The sequence below is a fragment of the Sorex fumeus genome, unplaced genomic scaffold, assembly GCF_029834395.1.
Source record: "Sorex fumeus unplaced genomic scaffold, SorFum_2.1 ptg000045l, whole genome shotgun sequence".
NCBI lineage: Eukaryota > Metazoa > Chordata > Mammalia > Eulipotyphla > Soricidae > Sorex > Sorex fumeus.
In genome coordinates, this window is record NW_026606102.1 from 16,656,882 (window position 1) to 16,683,344 (window position 26,463).

At 42.4% G+C, this 26,463-nt stretch overlaps 1 protein-coding gene across 1 annotated transcript; it reads right to left on the bottom strand.

The window, feature by feature from the left end:
* Positions 1-17,939: 17,939 nt before the first annotated feature.
* On the bottom strand, positions 17,940-18,215 carry LOC130031010 (histone H3.1-like). The gene has a single exon (XM_056122223.1). It carries the CDS (start codon positions 18,213-18,215, stop codon positions 17,940-17,942), a length of 276 nt encoding a protein of 91 aa, XP_055978198.1.
* Positions 18,216-26,463: the final 8,248 nt, after the last annotated feature.

A 26,463-nucleotide genomic window follows, 5' to 3' on the forward strand; every position in this document is an offset into this window, starting at 1 on the left:
GGTTCTTGGCCATCGATTGCACACATTGCACACCCCCCTACATTTGAACTCACACAAGTTCCTAGTGAGAAAAGATTTATTTGCCTTGTCTTTAACTCTGCTTTTAGTCATCACACCATTATAGACATTCAGAAAATGTCTTAAGTGTGAGGCCCCATGCTCTGAGTTTGCTAGTTGACTGTATCTCTTGGGATGAACCAAGTTTGTTTGTTTCCTAGCTGGGAAATAAATTCTAACAGCTTATGACACAATAAAAGAAATTTTATGACTAGCAATATTATTTTCACTTCTAAACTTACTTTCCTGTAATAGACACCCACAAATGAAAACAATAGACTATTTTATAATTTGTAAACACTGTGAACAATTCTTTGCTATTGTTTACTATTATAACATGTATTATGTCATTTGACAGTAATGCAAATAATGCTATCTTTAAGGAAAGTGAGCATGAGCTCAAATATGTATACTGAATAGACATGACACGGTGGATGAGTGTCTGAGGGAAATGCATTTATTGAGTGCTCTGGTCTCTGAAGGCCACCCTTCCTCCCCCCACTGTCAATCAGGACTCCTGACTCATTTCCTGACTTCTTTTCTGCCTCCTCCATCTCAGCCATATGACTAACATTAATTCTTCATGTTAACAACATTGTCATCTAAATAAATAATTGCTATTTTTAATTAAGGAACCCAGGGCCTCTGGGACCAAAGCTGACCCAGACACAGAGTGTTCCTATGTTGCCAAAGGGCTATAGAGGCAGTCATAGAGCAGCTAGATTCATTCCATATTAGTGGCACTTAGTGAGCCTGAAGGTATATCCCTAACTTCCCACTACCTTATCATGAATTACTGTGATTTGGGGCAAGCATATCTTGCCTGGGAGTCAGATGCCTTAGTACTTAGTGCTATATGAATCTACTGCATTCTAGACAAATGGTTCTTAAACTGGTACATGTCTACAAAGTGGTTGGGTACCTTGCTAACACAAAGATTTGAACTCAGAAAGTTGGATGGAGCCTAAGACTCCACATTCTCTCTCTCTCTCTCTATATATATATCTATATATATATATAGAGAGAGAGTTATTGTGAGATACACTGTACAAAGCTGTTGATACTCAGGTTTCAATTATACAATGTTCCAACACCCATTTTTCCACCAGTGTACATTTCCCACGGATGAACCCAGTTTCCCTCCCCCCCACTGTCGACCTCCAACCTGCCTCCACAGCAGGCACTTTTCTTCTCTCTCTCTCTCTCTCTCTCTCTCTCTCTCTCTCTCTCTCACTCTCTCTCTCTCTCTCTCTCTCTTCTTTTGGGCATTATGGTTTGCCATACGAATGCTGAGAGGTTGTTTGTTCCTTTATGGGACTCCACATTCTTATAATGCTGCTGCTGAGGTAGCTGATTAACAGATAATACTTTGAGTAGCATGTAGTTAAACCATAAAGTTTCCCCCTTTGAATTTCATTTAAAAAAATCTTCAAGACAAAGGGACAATACTTCATTGTCTCTAAGAACCTTTCTATCCCTGATTTTTGGTGATTCCATAATAACTTATAGCAACTATAGCAAAAATTAGAAACCACCCAAATATCCATCAAACTGCTGAAAGAATAGACAAATTGTGGCTCACCCACCCAAAGGAAAACTACTGACTGTAAAGAGGAATGTTTGCTGGTACTTGCCACAACATGCTGCATCCTCAAATGTATTTCGCCTGATGGAAGAAGCAAGACCCAAAAGGTGATGTGCTATAACATTTATTTTAAATCTCAGAAAAGGAATCTGCAAGGACAGAATCAGATCAGTGATTGTGAGGGACCATGAATACTGATTGGGAGGGGTCACAGGGAAAATGTGATAACAATGTTCTATATCCTGACTGTGGTGTTAATTACATAACTAGATGCCTTTACAAAAACTCATTGCATTGCACATTTAAGATCAATGAGTTTTATGCATATAAATGATAGAGAAAAATGAACATCCCAGTCCCTAAAACCCATAGCTACTGTCTCTTGAATGTCCCCTATGTAGGTAGGCATCTTGCATTTGATTGTTTCTTTTCTTTTTAGTGTTCCATTCAAGGAGGAATTGTGTTCAGGTAGGGAAACCTGAAGTCAAAGGTCTTTCAGAGAAAAAAACCTAAACAAAGTGCTATCAAAGAAGAGGATTTGAATCCTTGCAGATGACTTCAGGTCTTGGGCTACTTCTGGAGGGCTCATTCTGTTCCCACAGACCTCAATCCTTTCTTGCAGTCTACTGTGCACTCTTAAAGGTATCCCAGGGCCAGGTCCAATCATGGCCATTCTGTCAGGGACTTTCTCATTTTTAGAGATGTGGCGATGTATTCCAGGTCAAGCCTTCATTGTTTACAGCACACTTTGATCAGAGCGCGCTGCTACAGTGATGTTACAGCCCGCCAAGTGGAGAACGTCATTAATGAAAACAGTTTTATATAATTTTTAATTAGAAAATCTACATTATTCTGTGAACAAATAGTGTGGGGAGTAGAGGAGTGGGCCCTCCAAAGAAGGCAGAATTTTTGACTAGGAAATGAGGACAGTCACACTGGTCCATCACAATTTCCCCAGAAGGGGACTATTATTTTCTTCATTCTCCAGATGGGGAACCTGAAGCTCTTAAGGTTGGGCCACTTCCCTGAGGTCACCCTAGTGGGCTGAGGTCAGGATGAACTCTATTCTTGTAGGTCCTGATCCCAATCCTTTTCCTTTAAACAGAGAGATGACAGAGACCTCCCTTCTAAAGTTTATGTGTTACAGAGACTGACTGATTAACAGTCATTACAAAAATATAACTGCAAACCCAGGTCATTCTTGTGGAGACTAGATGAAGTGGCCCAGACTGAAAGGAGGAAGCATGGATCAGGGAGAAAAGAAGCAATCAAGGTAGGCTTCCTGAAGGAAGCAAGGCTGGAGTAGGTTAGCTGTACACGCTGGGCATAACTGTGGAGCAGGTAGAGGTGAGGGAGTTACATTTGTGTCCCGATCTCCAGCTTGAACTTATGGGGAGAAGATATCAAAGGGCTTGCCAGGATGCTTAGAAAAGTTCTCTCCTGCTGTGATCCTCTGGGTCCATTCAGAGGACCTATTTGGGGAAGCGAGGTGGCATGAAGGGCATGTGCCGCAGATGGAAGAAGGGAAGCAGAAGAACATCCTCAGGGCTTTCCTAATGGCTGACCTGACAGCATCACCAGGAGGCTGGCTTCTCACGCCTGGCTGGGGATCCTTCTGTCCAGTGGCTCCAGATGTGACCTGGGAGTGGTGAGTTTTATTCTGACATCCTCATACCTACTCCCTTCACCCTCTCTGGGTCTAGGCTATTCTTCTCAGGACCCAGGAGGCATATTGGCTCCAGCAGCTGGCACAGGGCTCATAATTGAGGCTCTCTCCTGAGCTTCAGCCCTCCAGAGACAAATCCTCCTGCTGCCTGCTATCCTGGTACGCAGATCAATTAGTGGCAAGAAATGAGGTCAGAGAGTGCAGGTGTGGGTTTGGATTTATTTCCGGGGGAGGGGTTGGAAGAGGGTGACTGTGATAAGGAGAGAGTTGTCACGGCTTTAGGCGATGGGCAGTAGAGAGGAGAGTAGACAATAACAAGAACAGGGCTTTTAGCTCAGAGGGCTTGGCCTCACTGTTGCCAAGAGATAAAAACACCATTTGGAAAACATTTGTGCTCCGGGCTGCACAGGGCACTAGGATGGGCCCATTAGCCACTTAATGTCCTGGATAATGACCCTCAGCTTCCGAGAATGTCAGCTGGAAACCCAGACTCTACCAACAGCGTGGAGACAGGCCAGGATCCTTGGCCTCATGTTCCAAGCCCTCCCTCTCTAGCCAGCCAAACTCACACACTTCATCTGCAACGTTCTTCCTGTGTGGTTCTGTGCTCCAGCAACCTGAGCGTGTCCTGGTGTGCTTATTTCTCTTCTGTTGCTTAAGATGTTACCCATGTTTTCCCCTCACTGATTTCTTCTGGTTGTTGAAACCCTATTCCTACCATGTCACATACCAGCTTCTTCATGAAGCCTTTTAGATACATCATCAGAAACTATCTCTGGCCTCTTATTACTAGGATGCCAACACTTTGCCTTATATTCAGGGAATCTGATCTTGTTCTTATCTTTCCACGCCTGCAAGTAGTGCCCGCTGTATTTGACTTTTCTTTGAAAACTGGCTGGTCCAGCATGCTTTCAGGCATACAGCATGTCTGATGAATTGTTGAATCTAATCCCCACCACACATAGGCTGTCTATATTACACTAAACACCTCTTTCACCTTTTTTGCATTGTTCCCTTCCCTTTACTGGAAGTTTTTCTTTTTCTTTCTGCTTTGTCTCTGGTGAGATACAGCTCTAACTCAGATTAATCTATTCTACTGCTCCATGCCATCCCCTCTCTCCCTCTTAATAGAGTAGATTTTTTTTCTTGAAAGTGCTAGGAGTTGAACGACTCAACACAGACTGAAGGCAAGTGCTGTACTAATGAGCAACATCCTTGGCCCTCTTATACTTGTCTTTAATGGTGTGATTCGCATCATGCAGTGTACATGGCAGGCTCTTTGCCCTTAAAAGGCTCATAATCTGACAGGTAGACAACAGCTACCGTACTGTTTCTGAATCTAGGGTTGATGCCGAGACTCTAGATTTTGTTGTAAAAATTTTTTGTTTTCCACACTCAGAGCTACTGCCATTGTATTGCACACTCCAGACTGCCATTGCCACTGTGGGTCCCCTGGACCTTTACAACCACACCAGGAGATGCTGCTCCAACCCTTAGGTGCAGTTCCATTGTCCAGAGGTAATCACTATTCGCCTCAGAAACACATAGATATCACACATATCTAACCTATGTATAAAGCATGTCACTTTTTACACAACAGTGAATGCAATACTTATCTTCTGCATCTTGTTTTCCATTTTATGTTTCAGCTTTAATGAATTATAATTGACAAATCTGTAGGATATTTGAAATGTGCATCACAAAGAGTTGATATATGTATACATTATGAAGATATTCCCCCATCTACTAGATTAATACATCCATCTCTCTTTTGACTGATGAGAATATTTAAATTCAACTCAGCAAACTTCAATTATGCAATATGGTGTTATTGACTATAGTTACCACATTTCATATTTAATCCTCAGACCTTATTCATATATTTTTTTGGGGGGGGAGGTGGGGTGCTTCCCAAGCAGAGCTCAGGAAGCCAAACGTCCTTCCTTGTGATTCTTGGCTACTTGGGAGGTGATTCAATGCAAGGGCCCGAGGATTCAGTGCTACTCAGGCCCTGTGGTGCCAGGGATTACTAAAATCATCCTGATAGGCTGCACCTGAAGATGCTGGAGGACCATGTAGTTCTGGGGATTGAACCATGGTCAACTCATGCAAGGCATGGGCCTGAATGCCTATACTATCCTATAGCATCTCCTTTGTCCTTTATTTATCTTAAAGCTGAAGATTTGTGCCCTTTGAAATCAACATTTCCCTCTTTCCTTATATCCTAGTTCCTGGCAACCACCACTTTATTTCTTAGTCTAGCATTTATTTATTTATTTATTTATTTAGGTGGAGGGTGGTAAGTGGTGGTGCTGGGAATTCAACCCAGGACTTTTTGCATACAAAGCAAGTGCTTGACTGCTGAATTATGTCCCCAACCCTAAGTTTGACTTAAACATACCATGAAGAATTTGTCTTTCTCTGTTTGGCAGATTGATTCCTTTAGCATGATTTCATCATGGTCCACTTATGTTGTCTCATGTGTCATAATTTCCTTTTGTTCTCCTGGCTAAAATATATACTCAGCATACTCCAAAGCGGAATACATACACAGCTTCCTTATCCATGTACCCATCCATTGATAAACACTTAAGTCGTTTCTACATTCTTGCTACTGTAATACTGCAATGAACATGAGTATGCAGATATCTTTTTGATAATGTTTTCTTTATTTGGGGATGGAAGGTGGTTTGGTGCACAACTGTAGTTCTCAAGGGCTATTTCTGACTGTGCACAGGAGTGTCCCCTGGTGATGTGTAGGGGCTGTATTTGGTGCTGGGGATTAGAGGTAAGGTCACCTGAATGCAAGAAAAATACCTTCACCATTGTACTCCAACCATGATATCCAATTTTCATTTCCTTTGGTTGTAGACTCTGAAGTGGGATAAATGGATCATAAAATAATACTATTTAGATAATTTTTGAGAAATCTGTGTACTATTTTCCATGGTGACTGTACCAGTTTATATTCTTACTTACAGTGAATTATTTCTTTTTTCAATGATTATTTCTTTTTCTACATATCCCAGCTAACACTTGTTTTTTTCTTATCATTTTTGTAATAGCTTTTCTCACTTGTGTGAGGTGGAATCTCATTGTTGTTTTGATATGCATTTCCCTGATACTAAGAGATGATGAACACCTATTTATGCATTTAGAGGTTATCTGTATGTCTTGATCGAAGCAGTGTCTATTCTTTCTTCTTTCTTTCCTTCCTTCCTTTCTTCTGGAACTCAGGATTTTATTTTTTTGCTTTGTACAGTTTAGCATATTTTGTAGCTCTGAATAAATTTTATATTTCTTTTGTTTTATTTTTCTGTATGTGCGAGAATACCTTTGAGATTATCATAGGGGTTACACCAAATCTGCATATTCTTTTAGGTAATATAGTTATTTCATTGATTTTTCATTTTTCTAACTGATGAGCACAGAATATATTATCATTTTGTTATGTCATCAACTTTTTAAAAATATATTTTCTTTGTTAGTTTTGGTGGACCATCCAGTGGTGTTACATGGAGGAACTACTTACAGTTTAGTGCTGGGTTACAAGCAGAATCAGGGATCAAATCCGCAGGTCCCACATACATAACAAGTACTCTAGTCCTTTGAGCTATTTCCCTGGCTGCCAAATATGTCTTATAGCTTTCTGTATGCAGGTCTCTCACTTCTTTAGCTAAATTTATTCCAAGTATTTAATTTTTGTTGGGGTTATAAATGAGATTTTTTTCTGATTATTTTTCCCACTAGTTTATTATTGTATGTAGAAATACAGCAGAGTTTTCTGTTTGAATTTTGTAGCCTGTCATTTATTGCAAATAGTTTCTTTTAATGTTTTTTATTGGAGCCCTCAGGATTTTCTCTGCATATTTTTATGTAGCACTGCACTGTAGCACTGTCCTCCCGTTGTTCATCAATTTGCTGGAGCGGGCACCAGTAAAGTCTCCATTGTGAGACTTGTTACTGTTTTTGGCATATCAAATATGCCACAGGGAGCTTGCCAGGCTCTGCTGTGCTGGTGGAATACTCTCGGTAGCTTGCCGGGCTCTCCGAGAGTGACGAAGGAATCGAACCCAGGTCGGCCTCCTGCAAGGCAAATGCCCTACTCGTTGTGCTGTTGCTCCAGCCCTTAATTGTAGCAACAACAATGAAGGGAAAAGGGAGGGGTCAAATAAAGAAAATAGAAGAGATTTGTACTCAACAAAACAGAATATTCCGATAATTTAAAATAATGCAAAAAAACCTGGATAGTTTTACTTTTTGCCTTTCCAACTTGAATTTTATTTCCTTTTATTGTCTAATTGTCTGTCTATAAATTCCAACACTATACTGAATAATACTGGAAAAAATGGACCTTCTTGATTTGTTCCTTTTTTTTTGTTCCTTATTTTTAGAGGAAAAGATTTTAACTTATCATTGTTGAGTATAACATTTATTGGGTATTTTTCACGTGGCCTTTATTATCTTGAGGCATACTCTTTATGCCTACTTTGAGGGGTTTTGTTATAAATGAATATTCTATCTGGTGTTTTACCTGCATCTACTTATATGACTGTGTTTGAGTATTTCCTTTTGTTAGTATGCAATATTGTGCTTATTGATTTGTAGGTGCTAAATCATTCTTGCATCCCTAAAATAAATCCCACTTGAAACGTACACTGGTGGAGGCATGGGTGTTGGAACATCGTATGACTGAAACCTAATCATGAAAGCTTTACAATTGCAGCTCACGGTGATTTAATTAAAAAATTAAAAATAAAGTAAAGTAAAATAAATCCCACATAATTATGGCATATGAGTCTTTAAAAGCATTTTTGAATTAGTTTGCTAGTGTTTTGTTAGGAGTTTTTGAATATGTGTTTATCAGAGATGTTGGCCTACAGTCTATGTAATTTTCTTGTCTGTTTTTGGATTAAGATAATGTTGGCTTCATAAAGTATATTTGGAAGTTTTCCCTCTTTTAATTCTTTTGGAGAGTTTGAGAAGGTTGATATTAATTCTTTTGAAAGTTTGGTAAAATTCAAAGCCATCTGTTCTTAGTATTTTGTTTTTTGGAGGGAGGTGCTTTTGATTGTTGTTTTAGTTTCTTTTCTTACTCAGTCTGTTCAGTTATTCTAGTTCTGCCTGATTCATTATCAGAATACTGTATGTTCCTAAGAATTTGTCCATTTCTCCTAGATTATCCAGTATTTTGCCACATAGGTATTTATAATACTCTCCTATGATCCTTTGCATTTCAGTAGCATCTTCTAATTTTATTTATTTCTGAGTTTATTTGCATTATTCTCTCTTTATCAGTCTGATTAAAAGTTTGTCTATTTTGTTGTTTTTCAAAGAACAAATTCTTGGTTTTACTTATATTTTGAATTAAAAAACTCACTGTAATTTTACTATCTTTCAGCTTTATTAATATTCTTTCTCTGGTTGTTCAGTTATAAATGTAGTTGATTTTTTTAAAGTTTTGAATTTTTAGCTACACTTATTAGTTTTCAGGGGCTACTCCTGACTTGGTGTTTTGGGGCTGTTCTTAGAGGTGCATGAGGAATCATACAGGACCAGGGATTGAGACCCGAACTCCCATAGGTAAAACATGTGTTTCAATCCTTTGGACTATTTTTCTTTGCTCCATAATTGTAGATTTTTAATTTGTGATGTTCTAATCTCTTGAGATATGCTTGCATTTTTCATAAATTCCCCTCTTACTATTACTTTTCTGTGTCCCACAGGTTCTGATAAGTCATGTGTTCATTTTCATTTGCCTTCAGGTATTTTCCTTTAAATTTCACTCTTAATTTCTTCATTAATACAATAATTGTTCAGTTGCATACTGTTTAATTTACACATTTTTCTGGTTTTCTTCTTTTATTTTGAATTTTTGTTCCATAATGATCAGAAAAGATGCTTGATATTATTTCAATCTTTATAAGTTTATAAGACTTTTTTGTTTCTCAACATATGATCTATCTTTGAGAAGTTTTAATAGACACTAAAAAGAATAGGTATTCTGTTGTTTTTGGGTGAAATGCTCCATAATATCTATTAAGTCTTCATATAATTTTGCCATTTAAGGTCATTATTTCTTTGTTGATTGTCAAGATGGTTTGTTAATACAACAGATGGGATGGGATGTTAAGGTACCTTACTATTAGTATGTAGTTGTAAATGTCTCCTTTTGGGTATATTTACATTTGTTTTATGTAATTGAATTCTATTTACTATTTTATCCTTTATTTGGTACATATATTAATTAGGGTTATGTCATCCTGTTACATTGATTCAACTGTCATTATATAATATTCACTTTTATATCTTATTTTTTGCTGAAAGTCTATTTTATCTGATAAAATAATATAATTTATTTCCTGCATATTAAAGTTTTCCATAGGCTTGGAGTCCCATTTTTCATCAATTTACTTTAAATCTATGTTTTTCTCTGAAGATTAAGCAAGTCTCTTGTCAGGCTTCTCAGCCTAAAATCACAGGCCAGGGTAGAGTAAATGACATGCTCAACATACTCAAAGATGTAAACTGCCAGCCAAGAATACTTTACCACAAAACTCTTTTAGATAACATGAAGAAATAAAGACTTTTCCAGACAAATAAAAGTTGAATGAATTCACCACCACTAGACTGCCCTTGTGAGAAATGTGGAAAGAAGGTTTTCTTTTTAATTTTTTGTTTGTTCTTGAGCCTTACCTGGCAGGGTTTACTCCTGGATCAGGGATCATTCCTGGTGGTGTTTTGTGGACCATATGGAGTGCTGGGGACTGAATTACAATCAGCTGCATCCAAGGTTCATGCTTACTCACTACCTATCTGGCCCATATTCATTATCTAACCCCTATTCATATTTTTAGAAATTCAAAAAATCAAGCAAGTTCATAAACAGATAGGCAGAAGCAGAAAAGATAAAGTATCAGTATCAAGTCCTCATATATCATAATCACTCTAAATATAAATGGACTGAACTACCTAGAGGTACAGAGTGTCTGGGTGGATTAAAAGCAAAACCCAACTACATACTGTCATTAAGAGACTGGTGTTATTATAAAGTACAGCAAACACAGTAACAGTAATATATGTGTACCAGAATTTAATCACACATGATTAAATTCATTGTTAAATTACCTAATCACCGTATCACTGCATCACTGTCATCCCGTTATTCATTGATTTGCTCGAGCGGGTACCAGTAACATCTGCATTCGTCTTAGCCCTGAGCTTTTATCAGCCTGTCCTTACTTGTTCTTCCCAACGGTGCCGCACTGGAGGCTCTTTCAGGGTCAGGGGAATGAGACACATCATTGTTACTGTTTTTGGCATATCGAATGTGCCATGGGAGCTTGCCAGGCTCTGCCATGAGGGCAAGATACTTTCAGTAGCTTACTGGGTTCTCCGAGAAGGAAACCTAGACTATAAGAGGTCGTGCTGCTGCATATGCTGCTGCGCTTCCAGGAGTTTTGTTTTTAGTCTCTGGCTCTTGGCCATTGATGGGATTTCATGGTACTGGGGGCAGTTTGTAGGCACAACTGCCTAACTACTGAAAAATGGGGGATCTAGGTGGAGGGGGCCCAGTACTGATCCGAGCAGGCTTGGAGATCTCTGCCCCGCGACCCACGCACCTGAGTTCCTCTGCTGGTTCCTTCATGCATGAGGCTTGACCGATTGTGTGGAGAGTGGCTGGGTACTGGAATCTGTGGCTGCTGGGGCTCTGCTCAGGGCAGGAAGGGAACCTCAACACCCCCCTCCCCCCGGGGCCCCCGGTAAAGACAGCCTGGAGACTCTAAATGAACATTTAGGTAATTTCCAGTTTACTTTAAAACTCCAAACAATACTGCAACACACATCCTCAAGAGTTATGTCTTTGCTTTCTGGTGAGTTTGTCTGAGACACATTTTTAGAAGTATATTGTAGAGCCAAATGACATTTGAATGTGTCAAATTTGGATGACATGATGAAATTTTCCTTCAAACACAAAGCCGTGTCTTCTAAGATGGGTGGGAAAGATTGAGGTAAAGACATGAAAATGAGGGACAAAATAAACCAAGATTCTGGGGCTCTGTTAAAGCACAAGCTGTTTGGAGGAACTTGGTCATATTGTGTTACTGGATTGTAGAGCAAACATCACATAGCAGGGTGACTCATGAGGCTGCGGGCACTCATCATTCAGAGCACTGAGGATTGGTCTAAACCACAGATATCGGCAGACTTTAGCTCACTGGCCAAATCTGGCTCACGGTCTCTTTCTGTACATAGAATTTTTTTTCCCAGACACACCACACCCATTTATTTCTTTGTTATCGATGGCTGCTTTTGTTACAAGAGCACAGCTGAGTGGTTGCTACTGAGTGCTTATAGTCCACCATCCCTAAAACATTTACCACCTGGACTTTTGCAGGAAATGTCTTTTAATCTAGAATGTTAGATTAGACTGAGATAACTGGCAGGCATTGGAGAATTTCAAGAACTGCAGAGAAATGGTCCGGTTTGCCTTGGAGTAAACCACTTCCTGTTTGTGTAGGTGGTCAGAGGCCAAGGCTGGGAGATGTTGAGGGGGGAGTTTGGTGTATAATCATTGATGCAGGTGAAAATTGGGAGTCTGGATTATAACAGAGGTAGTATGGATGGAAACAGGAGGATGGCCATGGCAGAGGGCTGCAGAGGGGTTGCGTGTCTGAGTGGGAAGATGGAATGCTAAGGACAATTGGGAAGATGCTGATTGGTGGTACAGGCTGATTCAGGTGCTCAGGACCTCTGACTCTTTCCTGCCTACTGGGGCTCACAGTGTGACTTCTTCCACCTAAGGGTCTTTTTCTTCTTGAGCTGAAGAACAACCTTGCCTTATACCGAAACTGGCCTCCACAGAAGGCAACCCAGAGATGTTTTACAAGGCTAAGCTCAATTTTCATCTCTCCTCACAGCTTTGACTCGGATTTTATTTTATTTGTATATTTATTTTTGGTTTTGGGGCTACACTTGGCAGTACTCAGGACTTACTCCTGGCTCTGTACTCAAAGACCACTCCTGGCTGACTCAGAAGACAATACAGGATGCCGGGGATTGAACTCAGGTCGGCCACATGCAAGGCAAGTGCCCTACCCACTGCACTATCTCTCTGGCTGTCAGCTTTGATTTCATATCTGACCCATCTTCCTAGTGTTCTGCTCAATTAAAAGTTCATAATCAGAATGACTTAAGTGATTCAGGAAGTGGAGAACTTCGTTTCTTGGGACAGACCGGGCTGCTATTTTGCTTTCACCTATCTCCATAAAGAAAGCATTCTTGTAACTTCCTATAAATAATACATTCTCTCCACCCACCTCTCTTGCTTCAGGGGTCACTCCCAGTGGCACTTAGGGGACCATGTGGTGCCAGGAATCAAACTCAGACCTCCACATGTTGAGCATATACTTTAGCCCATTGAACTATGTCTCTGATCCCTTTCTCCTCTCTCAGAGCAAGTGGAGGTACCATATTCAAATCATAAAGATTAAGCATCAAGAGAAGGTGAAGAGTGGGGAAGAGTGATTTACTGAAATGTAAAAGACCAGTGACAACATAGCTCAAGTGTGCACTAGAATTATTCTTTCCAGAAGTTAGTGACAGTCTCGACATCATTGTTGTCTGAGTCATAAGGAATATGTCCTAGTGACAGCGCAAGACAAACCGTAATTGTTTAGAAAAGGCAAAAACTGAATAAAGAATAAGCTTAGTTTAGAGGAACCTATGGTAGTAATTGCTTTGACTTCTAGGACAGTGCAGTTTGAGATAATCTCTGGAAGATCTAAGAGGGACATGACTGGGGTCTGAGGGATGGTTCAGTGGTAGCTATGAATTTAATGCCCAGTAAGGCCCATATGGGCTTAGTGTAGTTCCCATGGCTCTGTTGTGTGGAACTCCTGGGACTACCAGGAGTATGATCTCAAGTGCACAGCCAAGTATGTGAAAACACCACAACTAAGCTAAAGTATAACTACTGTGAGCACTGCAGCTGAAGATGCAAGAATACTGTGGCCAAAAGCATGGCAATATATGTGAGCTCCTGAGAGCCCTACAATCAGAATGTGTGTGAGCATCATATCTAAGTGAGGGTTGATGAGTGAGCATCGTGGCTGAACATGTGGGTGCCATGACCAGCTGTGTGAATTCCATGGGCATCACAGTTAAGTGTGTGTGCAACCTTCAGTGACTACAATGGCATGGCAAAAGGGGGGGAAGTTAGAGGAAGACTGACATAATATCAATGAATGGGATGGGGGGGGGGGAAGGGAAAGTAATATACAGAGAGAATGAAGAGAAATGTGATTAAAAATGGAGTTGAAAGGCCAGGAAGATGGCTCAAAGGCTTTGAGCACAGGCTTTGCATGTAGTAGATCCATATTTGGACCCAAGCACCATATGGTCTCCTGAGCATAGCCAGCAGAGACCCCTGAGCATGGAGCAAGGAGGAGTTCTTTAACATTACCAGGTGTAGACACCAAACAAATAAACTCAAAAAGCATAGACATGAGGAAGAGAATTGAGTAGTTTCTGTGCATTAGTACAGAGCTATTTACTGTGCCAGGAACTTTACACCCACGACTCATGTATGCCTCATAAAAACTCTGGAGTCTGGGAAGCTTTGTCATCATTTTATGTACCAGCAACTGAAGTTCAGGGAGGACTTGTGCAAAATCTCCTAGAGAATAAATGGCAGAAGTGGAGCTGAACCCAGAACTATCTGACTTCCATGCCCATGCTCTTTCTTTTGTACTCTGTGGGGCTGAGAGTGTAGGTAATTGGATAGACTAAGGCAGAAGGAAGAGAATTCTGGAAAGAAGCAGAGCTGGAGGAAGCTCACAAAATCCAAGGCTTTTGCCAAGCCCCACCACTCATGCCTGAGCAGCTGACTGATTTTTCATAAAATAAAAGAAGTCCCTGAATTGAGAAATATGTGTGTCTCATAGATTGGATTGTGCAGTGAACAGTAGCCAGAGCGAGCAGTAATCCATCACGGCCTGGCGTTGGCGTGTGCTGCCAGCCGGAGCCCTGGTGGAACTGTTGTGAAGGTGACCTTGCGGGGAAGGCTGGGGTCCAACCTCCAGCTGCCTCACGGGAATCTGGGCAAGGTGAGGAGGGGGAGCTACTGGGAGCTGCTTTTCTTGATTTTCTCTTCTGCTTTTTACGTGCTGCATCAGAGTGGGTCTAGCAGCAGCAGTCCTGGACTCAAACTTGGCTCAGGACTGAACCTGGGAAAATGAGGCAGAAAAACCTAACACTGAAACTTGGCTTATAAGTCCTGTGATCCCAGACCTAATGGTCCTCCTTTGCTGGCTGAGGGTTTGGGGTGACCCTCACTAGGATCAGTTTAAGAAGGGCTGAAGGACTTGAGGGTCTCTTTTTACCCAGGGAAAGTGAGAGGTTTAAGTCAATAAAGCCCAAGTTCAAGTCCTAAGCTCGGCTAGGCTACCAATTTGTTATCTTTGTGACTTGGCCAAGTTACTAAATTCCTAACCTTAGTTTCTTAATCTATAAAATGGGGGTCTTTAATATATTTGGGAGGAATAAATAAAAAATAGGTAAAGACATTACTAAAGGTTAAATGATAGATGCATAGTAAGAATCTTGACAAATTCTAGTTATAATTATTTCCATTATGCTTTAAAGTCACCTGCCAGATTATTGTTCTACAGAGAAGTTCCCCTATGTGATTTCATGGGTTTAGAAAGAAAACAACTAAGAATTATTTTATAGAACCAAAAATAAAATTTGATATTATAGGGTCTCCTGACACATTATTAAAATTTCTGACCTTCTAACACTTCATAAACTGAATATGCACCATGCCCTAGGCTCTGCATTAAGCTCCTTGCAAACATTAGAATTGGCTGGGTATGACTAGCTGCTATAACAAGAACACCCATGAAAGCACGATGGTTCAAACACTACAGAAGTTAATTTCATCCTCCAGTAAAGTTCAGAATAGTTGTTTATGATTGATGGAAATCTCTCTTCCAAGTGGTGAGTCAGAGACCCAGGCTCCTTACATAAAAATTGTGGGTCTGTCAAGTTCGGCATCTGGCTAAAGCATGATCTCATCTTTACCCAGAGGATAAAGGGGGAAAGAGCATGGAGGTTTTCATGGGTCAGATCAGGAAGTAACTGTTGTTCACATTTCGTTGGTCAGAATTCAGTAATACATCATCTTCTAATGGGGAAAGAGGTGAGGGTGTATGGTCTCATTGCCACCCAGAAAGCAGAGGATTTAGGTCTGTTAAAGAGCTAACAAGATTCTAAAACTCTATATCACAAAAAATTTTCTATTTTATTAGATAGAGGAGGGGGAGAGGTGAGAGAGAGAGATGGAGAGAGAAAGAGAGAAAAAGAACTGCTTCTGCTAAAAAGCAAAATATTTGTATGAACTAATGTACCCTTAAGTGGTTTTCTGCAGTAGTATATCTTACAGTAGATAGTGAGGGTTATCTAGAAATATAGACAACACATAATGAATGTTAATCAGTAAAAATTTCCAAGAAGTTTACATCTATTCACTCAATTAATTTGCAACAACTTGTGAACTAGATTCTGTAGGAATTCCATTTTATAGGTGAGAATACTGAGTCATGGAGAAAAGTGCATCTTGTCTTCGTTAGGGTACCATTTTACGTTTGCGCATAATCAGAAAGGGAGAGCAAGTCCAAGGGAGTGGAAAAGCCTGCACTTACTGACTGAAATAAGGGATTCCGAGGCCTCTGACTTTTTTATCCTGCCCCTGCAGGTCCTTGCAGAAAACTTGCACCTCTTAGCATTTAACAAATCCACATTTAAGTCCCAGATTTGAGTTTTGTTCTCTGTGTGGTCTTGAACAAGATTAAAATCTCCATGAATCTTATTAAGGAATAAGATGGTGTCACTAAAATGGTGGCAACAGTGTCTGCACTGTAAGGTGTGTGGGTATGCGCGCGCATGTGTGTGTACATATGTACAGTGGTTTTTTTTTTTCCAGAGTCTAGTGCTTAATAAAAGATTGTTCTTCTAGCATGCCAGCATAGATCTAGCTTGTTCCTATAGAGAAGAAGGCAGATAAAAACAGAGATACCATCCCCAGGTGAGGTACACAATGATTTATTTATTTATTTATTTTTGTGGGGCGGGGCGGGGGGGGGGGCGGGGATCAAGCCCAGGGCCCCACACGTGCAAAGTGAGTGCTCTTGTGATGAGCTACAACTCCAGCCCATGGTCTACTTCTCACAAAGAGGACACTGAGGCTATGAGGGCAGGGAACTAATCTGTATCCCATAGGTCACTGAGCAGCAGCAGCAGAACACCACAAAAATTTATGCCTCAGAAACCTTAACCCAGCTCAGCGTCAGGCTAGAACTTTTGTTCTCCACTCTTCTCTAACCAGTTGCAGGATGGTCCTGACAACTACAAGAAATACTCTGTCCCATAGTGTCTTCTGTTGAGAGATAAATAGCAAAGAAATCTTGAGTGAATTGGGATTACTCCCCCCCCTTTCCTTTCAATGGTCCAGTGGTTATAACGGTGGCCTCAGATAGATTGTCACTGTGTGGGAGCGGCCAGTGATCTTTTCCTGATAGCTAAACATGTGGGGACCATACTCTGTGCTCATCAAGGTCCCCTTAGCTCTCAGATGTCTTTGTGGTTCCCTCCTCCAGAAGCAGAAAAATTGCCTAACAATTATGGGCCAAGTCTAGTTCAGTGGAACTAATGTTTTACTGAGAGGGTGCTGCCCACCCACACACCCTTTCTCTATTCCTGATCTCACTGCTTATTCTATGCCCTGGCCCAGACCTCATCCTCCCCAACTAGGACCCGAAAGTCTCTGTTTTGCCTCCTGACCTCCCTTCTGACCTTTGCCAAATTTATGCAGCAACCAGAACCTGTTTCCTGTCAGATCCAGCTACATTATCTTCCTGCCTAAATATACTTTGTCTGCTCTCCATCCACTGCACTGAACTTGAAACTCCTTAGCCTGGCTTGGAGTTCCCATTCTTTCCAGTCTGAGCCCTGTATGAACTCTTCTGGCCCTATTTTTTCAACATAACTCACATGTTATAAAAAATTTAGTTTTTGTGTCATAGCCAGTTATGCTTAGGGGTTACTCCTGGCTTTGCATTCAGGAATCCCTCCTGGCAGTGCTCAGGGGACCATATGGGATGGGATGTCGGATGTCAAACCTGGGTTAACAGTAAGGCAAGCACCATAACTGCTGTATTATCTCTACAACCCTGACCCCACACCTACTTAATCCCAGGTTTTTCATTGGTGTGCTCACGGCCTTTTCTGTGAGTTACCCCTCATCTGTGAGGTCAAATCCCCAAGGTATAATCAAAATCACACTTTAATCTGAACAACCCAGCTCTTTCTTCCCTGGACCCTGGTATGCTATGCAAACTCTTATTTCATTGTACCCATCTTCTTGATGTTTACCTTTCTTCCTGGGTCAGTAGCTCCCCATTGGGGTGTAAATTCCTGGAATATAAGACCCTGGGTCCCCATTAGTGTGTCAGGGTCTAATGACTGGGTTATGGATCACTGTCACTGTTATCCCGTTAATTATCGATTACTCAAGCAGGCTCCAGTAGCATCTCTATTTGTCCCTGCCCTGAGATTTTAGCATCGTAAACTTTATGCTCTCTCTCCATGGATGAGGCAGGCCAGCTGGATGTCCTTGGGCATAATGATGACGCGCTTGGCAGGGAATGCGCAGAGGTTGGTGTCCTCGAAGAGTCCCACCAGGTAAGCCTCGCACGACTCCTTCAGCACCATGACAGCCGAGCTCTGGGAACGCAGGTTTGTCTTGAAGTCCTGTGTGATCTCGCACACCAGCCACTGGATCTCACATAGTGCCATGGTGTCGTGCCGGTAGCGTTGTGGCTTCTTCATGCCACCTGTGGCTGGCATGCTCTGCAGGCTGCCTTGGTGGCCAGCTGCTTGCCGGACGCCTTCCCACTTGTTGACTTGCTCTCTGTCTGCTTAGTACAAGCCCTCTTGTTCTTCCCAACTCAGTTGGAGACTTCTTCAGAGTTAGGGAAATGAAACCCATTTTAGCTACTGTTGTTGGCACATTTGTTAAATCGCGGGTGGCTTGCCAGGCTCTGCCATGTGGGCTGGATACCCTCGGTGGTTAGCCGGGCTCTCGGGGTGGGGGGGGGAGATGGGGGCTCTTGGGGCCAACTCCCTACTTGGAGGACCTGCTATTGTGAGACAGTTTGCAAACATTTTAATATCCTGACAATATTCAGCCTCCATCCATAACCCCCTTTAAATATTGTCAGGATATTAAATGTTTGCAAACTGTCTTGCAATAGCAGGTCCTGTCCTCTCCCCACAAGCCCTGAATCATCCTACAACCAGTAAGTAAAGCCATGATATAAGGAATAGCAGGAGGCTCCTGACTGGTCAAGTTGGTTGTTCCATTTCTAAATTTACCCTTGATGCCTTTCAAAAAGGAAATTGATCCCACCCTCATCCTTCTCTACCAAACATTCCAGCTTCAGTCCCTGCTCTTCAGTCTAGCTTCTGAATAGTTGCACTGACTTTGGAGGCTTTGGTCATAGAAGTCCTTTTCTCCAAGATGCTCACATCTGAGAAGGCTGGGAAGTGTGTTCTTCACCAGGACAAAGAGGCTAATCTTTAACTTCATACTTCTGGTTTGGAAGGGTTTGAGAGTTCTGCTCAAATGTGGAGGTTTTGTGACAGGTGCTGGACATTGTATCAGGGTGTAGTGTATCTATTTGTGGTCACAGCCTAGATGTGTGTGTGCAGGCCCATGAACTGGACTGATGCCCACTGTGATAAACGTGATAATAGAGATGGGTTGTGATGGGAGCTTCAGAGGCCCAGGGCTGGGTGAGCTGGAGATTAGGGTTGGGAGGCTGGAGATGAATTCTGAGGACTCTACCATAGAATATGACCTCATACAACCCTCAAAAGCCACTCCTATTCTAGGGGAGCAGTGCTCAGTCACTGCTCTCTCTCATTCTCTTTCTTTTGCATGGGGCTCCTTTGGGGTTTGGGGCACAGGACCTTATAACACTTGTCTCATCCAATAGCAACTGGCCTTCACCTCTCTGTGCAGACCCTTCTCCCAGTGTGAAAAATCCTAACAGCAGTAACCATAACTTAAATGATGGTGATCATTTTAAGGGCTACAATAATCTGTCAGTCCTCATGATGAGCCTCTTTGGCTGTGGCAAAAAATGTCCCTGTGAACTAGTTGGAAAACAGACAAAGAACAGTTTTGCCACATGCCCCAGGCCTCAAAGGTAGGAGTGGGTAGGACAGCAGGAGAGCCTTGCTCCAGGGCTGCTAAGGCTTCACTGCCACCCCACACCACTGCCACCCCACACCACTTCAGATCTACTCCAAAGATTGCTATTGGGTGCTCAGCAATATGAACAGCAGGGGATGATGACTTTGGTGTCTGGATGATCCTTTCCTCTGCCATGTCATGCACTCAGTTGTCCCCAGCATAAGAGCCCAGTGCTGCAGGTGTCTGCTGTGGGAGCCCAGCCATGGGTATATGCCATATGCCATATGCTCAAAATCAGCTTTTAGCAGCCCGACCCTGACTGAGGATCCCTGAAGCTGGCAGATCTTTCTCCCCCCACCCCAACAAAGACCCCATCCTTCTCCACACCCAGAATTTCCCCTGTCAAATAAGGCTGCATGGAGAAGGTGGCCTCGAAGATGGATCCTGCAGGATGAGGAGTGTTTCAAGCAGAATGGAGTGCAGACAGTTCAGATAGAGGAGATGCTGGGATAGGGTGTGGGGCTGGGCTGATTTTTTTTTGCGGGGGAGGAGGAAAGGGGCTCTTGTCTAAAGCAAAGGAGCCAAAGTGGTCCACAGCCTGAAACCTTGGGAAGGGGGTGAGATTCTCCATTGGAGCTCATGGTACATGTCATTAGACACAATATACTGGACCCTGAGGAAGGCCTTCAGGGGTGGGCTGTAGAAACGCTGCCTTCACACAGAAAGGGGGAAGTTACTCACTCTCTCAACAAATTGAGCATTTTCAGTGTTCCAGAATCTGCCCACTACGCTGTGAATGTAGCAGGAAACAAGGCCGAAAACCTTCCCTGACCTATGGAGGTATATGGAGTGGAGAAAGGTGGACATAATGAAGCGAAGTGACTCTGATAGGTGGAGGAAAATACTCTCCAGATTAATGAAGCAAAAAGGATTGAGGAGCATCAGGTGGAAGCAAAGTATTCCCAATAGGTGACCTGAAAGTTGAGTGAAGATTTGAAGGAGGTGCAGGAGGTAGGTATCTGGGTAAAGGCTGTTCTAGGAAAAAGAAGCAGCAAGTGCAAAGGCCCAGAGGCAGGAGGATGCCTTGCATGTGGAAAGAGGCTGTGTGGCTATAAATGAATGCTCTATTAATACTCTTATTACTCTTATGCTCTTATTACTGTGACATAGTTATTATGTAACACTTGGCATCTACCTCTGCTCTGCATTGCAATAGATTTTATAGGAGTGATTTCCGAGCAGGCCCTTAATCTGTCTCTGCTTGTTTCTTCATTAGTAAAATGGGGATAATAATAGTTTCTGCTTGTGGTTGGCTCAAGTGGGTTTGTATGCATAAAGAACCTTGCACAGTGCATGGCACAGAATATATGCTGCTATACTATTATTGCCACTTAATATCATCTTCATCATCATCATCATCATCATCACCATTACCATTATGTCCCTCTAAACTAGAGCCATTTGAGGACCATGCTGAGTATGGTTTTTCCCGTTAGCCCATGGTCAGCCCCTGAAAAGCCTCACAGTGGGAAGTCTACGTGGGGAATTTTGGGTAGAACATATGAAAAATGAAATAGCAGGATGTGGAATAGGCCAGGTCCCTGTTTGCCTTAGTCCCTCGGCTTCCCAGCCTCCAAAGTGTGCCAGAGTTCGGGCTGGCTAGGGCTTGAAGTAGCCCCTCCTTGGTGTAGGCGCATGCAGAACCCCGAGGCCTGACAATCTATTTGTTATTAGGGTAATAAATAAACAAGTTGCTTGTCAGCACGGGGACTGGCACGAGCGCCTTAGAAGATAAATGCTGCCTCTGAAATAGACAAATATTTACCATCCTCCAGACGTCGTTGTCAGCCCTGCTAAAGGCCTCCAGGGCTTAGAATTAAAGGGAACGTTAAGATTTTTTTACCCTAATGGAAATCTATCCTGTACTTGCTCTTAACAAAGACTGTGAAAGTGCCTGAGCTTGAGCACCTACTATGTGTGGAGCTTTCTGTACTGCACTACAGCCCTGGGGGTGGGGGAGGAATATAGTTTTTGTATTATAAAACTGAGAAAACTGAGACTTGGTGAGTGAAGTGACTTGCTAAAGGCCACACAGCTGGTGCTGGCTCTCGTTTGGAGTGTTCTATGTTGTGTCAGGTTCATTAGCATGCCGGGAGGAGTGAAAGGCAGGAAGCTGTAATTTCCTTCCCCTGCTCCTCCTTTGACCACTTTGGCTTCATGAAATAGATGAATGGAGCCCACCAGCATCTGAGAATTTGAGTGAGGTGGTCGCAGGAAGATGGAGGACTTTTGAGTAAGAGGACTACAGAGCATTAGAGCTGAAAGAGGTCTAGAGCTCCTGTTCAGATGGAATCCAAGGTTCAACCCTAGTACATCAGCCTGTGCTCTGTGTGCAGGATTCAAGTGACATGGGTCTGCTTTACAAAGAAGGAAACTAAGGTTTGGGAAACAGTTGACTTGTCGAAAATGCCATGGACATGAAAGGGCATGGACGTGAAAGGGCATGGACATGAAAGGGCAGCCCCATGTTCTAGGAGGAGTATGCACAGGTTGTGAATCTGGGATAAGGAGGGCACCTTCCTGCCAGACTGCTCAATTTCAGTCCTGGTTCTGTCACTTATTATCTGAGTGACACTGGTAAGTTACTTGGCCTCAGTGCTCCTATTTTTTCAACTATAAAATAATAGCTTGTCTTGTAGGGATTTTAAAAGTATGAAAACACATATGTGAATTACTTAGACTGTGCTTGACACAAAGAACTAGCAATTATTTATAATGCAGAAATTATAAATCACTGTCACTGTCACTGTCATCCTGTTGATCTTCGATTTACTCGAGTGGACGCCAATAACATCTCTATTCTTCCCAGCCCTGAGATTTTATTTTCTTTTATTTTTTTCTAATTATTTATTATCGGGCTGGAGCGATAGCACAGCGGGTAGGGCGTTCGCCTTACAAGCGGCCAACATGGCCGACCCGAGTTCGATTCCTCCGCCCCTCTCGGAGAGCCCGGCAAGCTACCGAGAGTATCCGATATGCCAGACACAGTAACAACAAAGTCTCCAATGGAGACGTTACTGGGCCCGCTCAATTATTTATTTATTTTAAAAAAATTTTTATTAGTGAAACACCATGAGGTACAGTTGTAGACTTACAATTTTTTGTTCTTGGATTTCAATTATACAACGATCAAATGCCCATCCCTCCACCAGTGCCCATTTCCACCACCACGGGTCCCAGTATCCCTCCCACCCCCCATTCCCCCATATCCCACCCTGCCTCTGTGGCCGGGCATTCCCTTTTGTTCTCTCTCTCCTTTTGGGTGTTGTGGTTTGTAAAAGAGGCATCGAGTGGCAATCATGTTTGGTTTATTGTCTACTTTCAGTATGCTTCTCCCATCCTGGAAGCATCCTCCCAACACCCTTTATTTAGTGCTCCTCTATCTGAGCTTCCTTTTCCCCTAGCATGTGTGGCTGACCTCCAAGCCAAGGATCAAAATTCCTGGTACTAATCTCATCCACTCTTGGGTGTTTAGTCTCCTATTTTGTTACTTTATGTTCCCCAGATGAATGCAATCTTTCTATGTCTATCCCTCTCTTTCTGACTCATTTCTCTTAACATGATACTTTCCATGTAGTACAACTTGTATGTAAATTTCATGACTTCATCTTTTTTGACTTCTACATAGTACTCCATTGTGTAGCTGTACCAAAGTTTCTTTAACCAGTCATCTGTTCTCGGGCACTCAGGTTTTTTTCCAGATTCTGGCTATCGTAAACAGTGCTACAATGAACAAACAAGTGCAGATGTCACTTCAACTATACTTTTTTGCCTCTCTGGGATATATTCCCAGGAGTGGTATTGCTGGGTCAAATGGGAGCTCAATTTCTAATTTTTGGAGAATCGTCCATACTGTTTTCCAAAAGGGCTGAACCAGTCGGCATTCCCACCAGCAGTGAAGGAGGGTCCCTTTCTCGTCACATCCGCGCCAGCACCAGTTGCTTTTGTTCTTTTGGATGTGGACCAGTCTCTGTGGTGTGAAATGATATCTCATTGTGGTTTTAATCTGCATCTCCCTGATGAATAATGATGTGGAGCATTTTCTCATATGCCTTTTAGGCATTCAGATTTCTTCTTTGAGAAAGTTTCTGTTCATTTCGTCATCCCATTTTTTGATGGGGTTGGATGTTTTCTTCTTGTGGAGTTCAACCAGTACTTTGTATATCCTTGATATCAACCCCTTGTAAGATGTGTATTCGGCGAATATCCTTTCCCATTCTGTAGACTGTCTTTGTATTTTGGTCACTATTTCTTTTGAGGTGCAGGAGCTTCTTAGTTTAAGATAGTCCCATTTATCTATCTCTGTTTCACTTGCTTGTCAGCCCTGAAATTTTAGCATCCTCTTTTTACTCGTCTTTCCCCAATGATTGGAGGCTCTTTCAGGGTCAGGGGATTGAGACTTAATGTTTTTACTGTATTTAGCATATTGAATATGCCACAGGGAGCTTGCCAGACTCTGCCTGTGCGGGCAGGATACTCTCAGTAGCTTTCCGGGCTCTCTGAGAGGCATAAATGGGTAAGAATTGTCTTATAATGTGTCATGCAGCCGCAAAGTGATCCAGAAAGCGGCCTGGAGCATGGTGGTGGTTGGGCAGTGGAGGTCGGCTGCCAGAGCTGGGTCCCTTGGGGTGGAGAGTACTCCCACCCGCCCCCCATCCTGGCATAGAATCCGGTGGCATGATTCTGGGGGGCCTCCTTTTATACTTCTGTCTGGGAGAAGCATTCCTGAGTTCTGGAGGGTGGCTGAATAGGAGCTTATCTGTGCTGGCAGGGTGTGGCTTTTGAGTGTGATCCCTGAGTCACCAGGGACTGGGGGAAGCAGGCAGAGGATCTCTGTTCTGGGTCCTGTTGAGTCCAGAGTCCAAGGTCAGAAAGTTACGCATTATCTGGGTTCCTTGGGACTTTATTCATAAGTGAGGCTCGGCCTGAGCATGCAGAAAGTGGCCTGGAGTGGAGTGTGGTGGTGATTGGGCAGTGATTGTGATTGTTTGTGATTTAATCATTCATCCAGCAAGATTTATAAGTATCTGAAACAGAGGCATTTGGTACCCACTCATAAACCCCAGGCACTTTAAATTTTTGAGAAAAAGGGGCAGGACAGAAAACCAGGTTGTTCCCATCTGGCCTCTTTCAGTCAATGTGTGAAGGGGGCTGTTGCATCAGTAACTCAGCTCCTGCCCCCTCATGTGGGAGAACTCTGAGATGAAAGTTCTGCACTGACTGCTACAGGTTCTACTTCCTCGCGGAGGAAACCTGCTTCTCAATGCACCCCTTCAGAGTGTCTTCTCTGCCTTGTCTTATCGTCAGGGCCTCTGTAGTTGTTTTCTCAAACACTCTGCTATACCTCAACCCTTGTTACAGAATTGGTTTTTGAGGAAGTCCAAAATAATTTCCTAACACATATCACTTGTAAGGTTGGATCAAGGCAGATGAGGTGCAGTTAGGGAGATGTGGAAGTAATTTCTGGAGAGGGAACATCTATTATGGTACATAAGTGGGAATAAACCACCTGGTTAGGGTAAGGTGAACATGGTGACTTGCTCATCACTTTGCATTTGACTTTAGGTGTGGCTATGGGATGAACAGACCCCTCAGATGAGCATAAGGAAGGATTTTCAGATGACAGTTTCAGTTTAATATTTGAGGCCCTTCTGACAAAGGGTGGGAAGTTCATTGGCATTTTTAAATTGAAAGTTATTCAAGGTGTTCATTAGTTGAATTAGTTAAACTTCATTAGAAAGTATCAGTAATTGCAATGAACCCTATGATAGAACCCAAAGGTTGCAAAGATCTGGACCTGGTGTGAGCTAGAGGCTCAACTTCATCCTAAAAATGACCTATGCTGTCTCAAAGGGCCAGGGGTAGACCTGGAACACACATACACATGCATACACACATGCTTTTCTCATTCTCTGCACATCTTTCTGCATTTCTCCCCCCATATGTGTATATATATATATATATCTACATATAGATATATTCTCCAGTATAGAAAATACTTCTTGAACTTGTATGGAAATCTGTGCCAAGCCCTGGAGAGTCAAGGACCCATGTAGGATCAGATATAGGCCTGCGACCCAGATCATTTCCCAGAGCATCTCCCAGTGTAACTATGGATGAGGGGATGGACACCTGGACTGGCAGAAGATGATGTAGGAGGAAGGTGCCACAAGAAAAAGTCTGAGGAAGATAAATCAAATCTAGCTAAGAGGACTGACAAGCGTCTACGAGCTCACAAAGTCTACGTAGAACTTTGAAAGATCTAAAAGAAAAGGGCACTTTTCTTCCTTGATCTGGTGAACACTTTCCTAAGAGAAAGAGAACTGAGATCTTGAAAGCTTTTGGATTCTCTCCCTAGTCTAGAATCTTCTGCTGCCCCATATCCTCAGAGTGCTCATCCTTCTTCAGTCACACCACGAGTCTCACAACAACCTGGGGGTGGGGAAGGAGCTGAGTGAGAGCATGAGTGTCCCATCCCCAACCCTTTTGAATTAATAATATGGATCTTCACTTGTAAACCCTCTGGTTTCTTTAATTTTCTCAAAGATTCCCTTGTATTTCCATGTTCTCTGACCCCTGCTGATCACAGCACTTACATGAGTACTGGTTACAAAATTCCTGCTACAATTTCTTCCTAAGGCTCTCTGAGCTCCCAAATAGGAAGACTTTTACAGAATTTTAGGGCATACCTGGAGTGTAGATTTTCATGGTGACACCCACAGGCATCAAATGGAAGGTGGCAAAAAAGACTTATTCATTTTAATAGCTGCAAGTCCCACCTCTTTTTGGCGGGGAGAATATCACACCCAGAAATACTCAAGGCTTATTTCTGGCCCT

Coding starts and splice junctions, on each gene's coding strand:
- LOC130031010 (XM_056122223.1), bottom strand. CDS start 18,215: ATGCCAGCCACAGGTGGCATGAAGAAGCCACAACGCTACCGGCACGAC.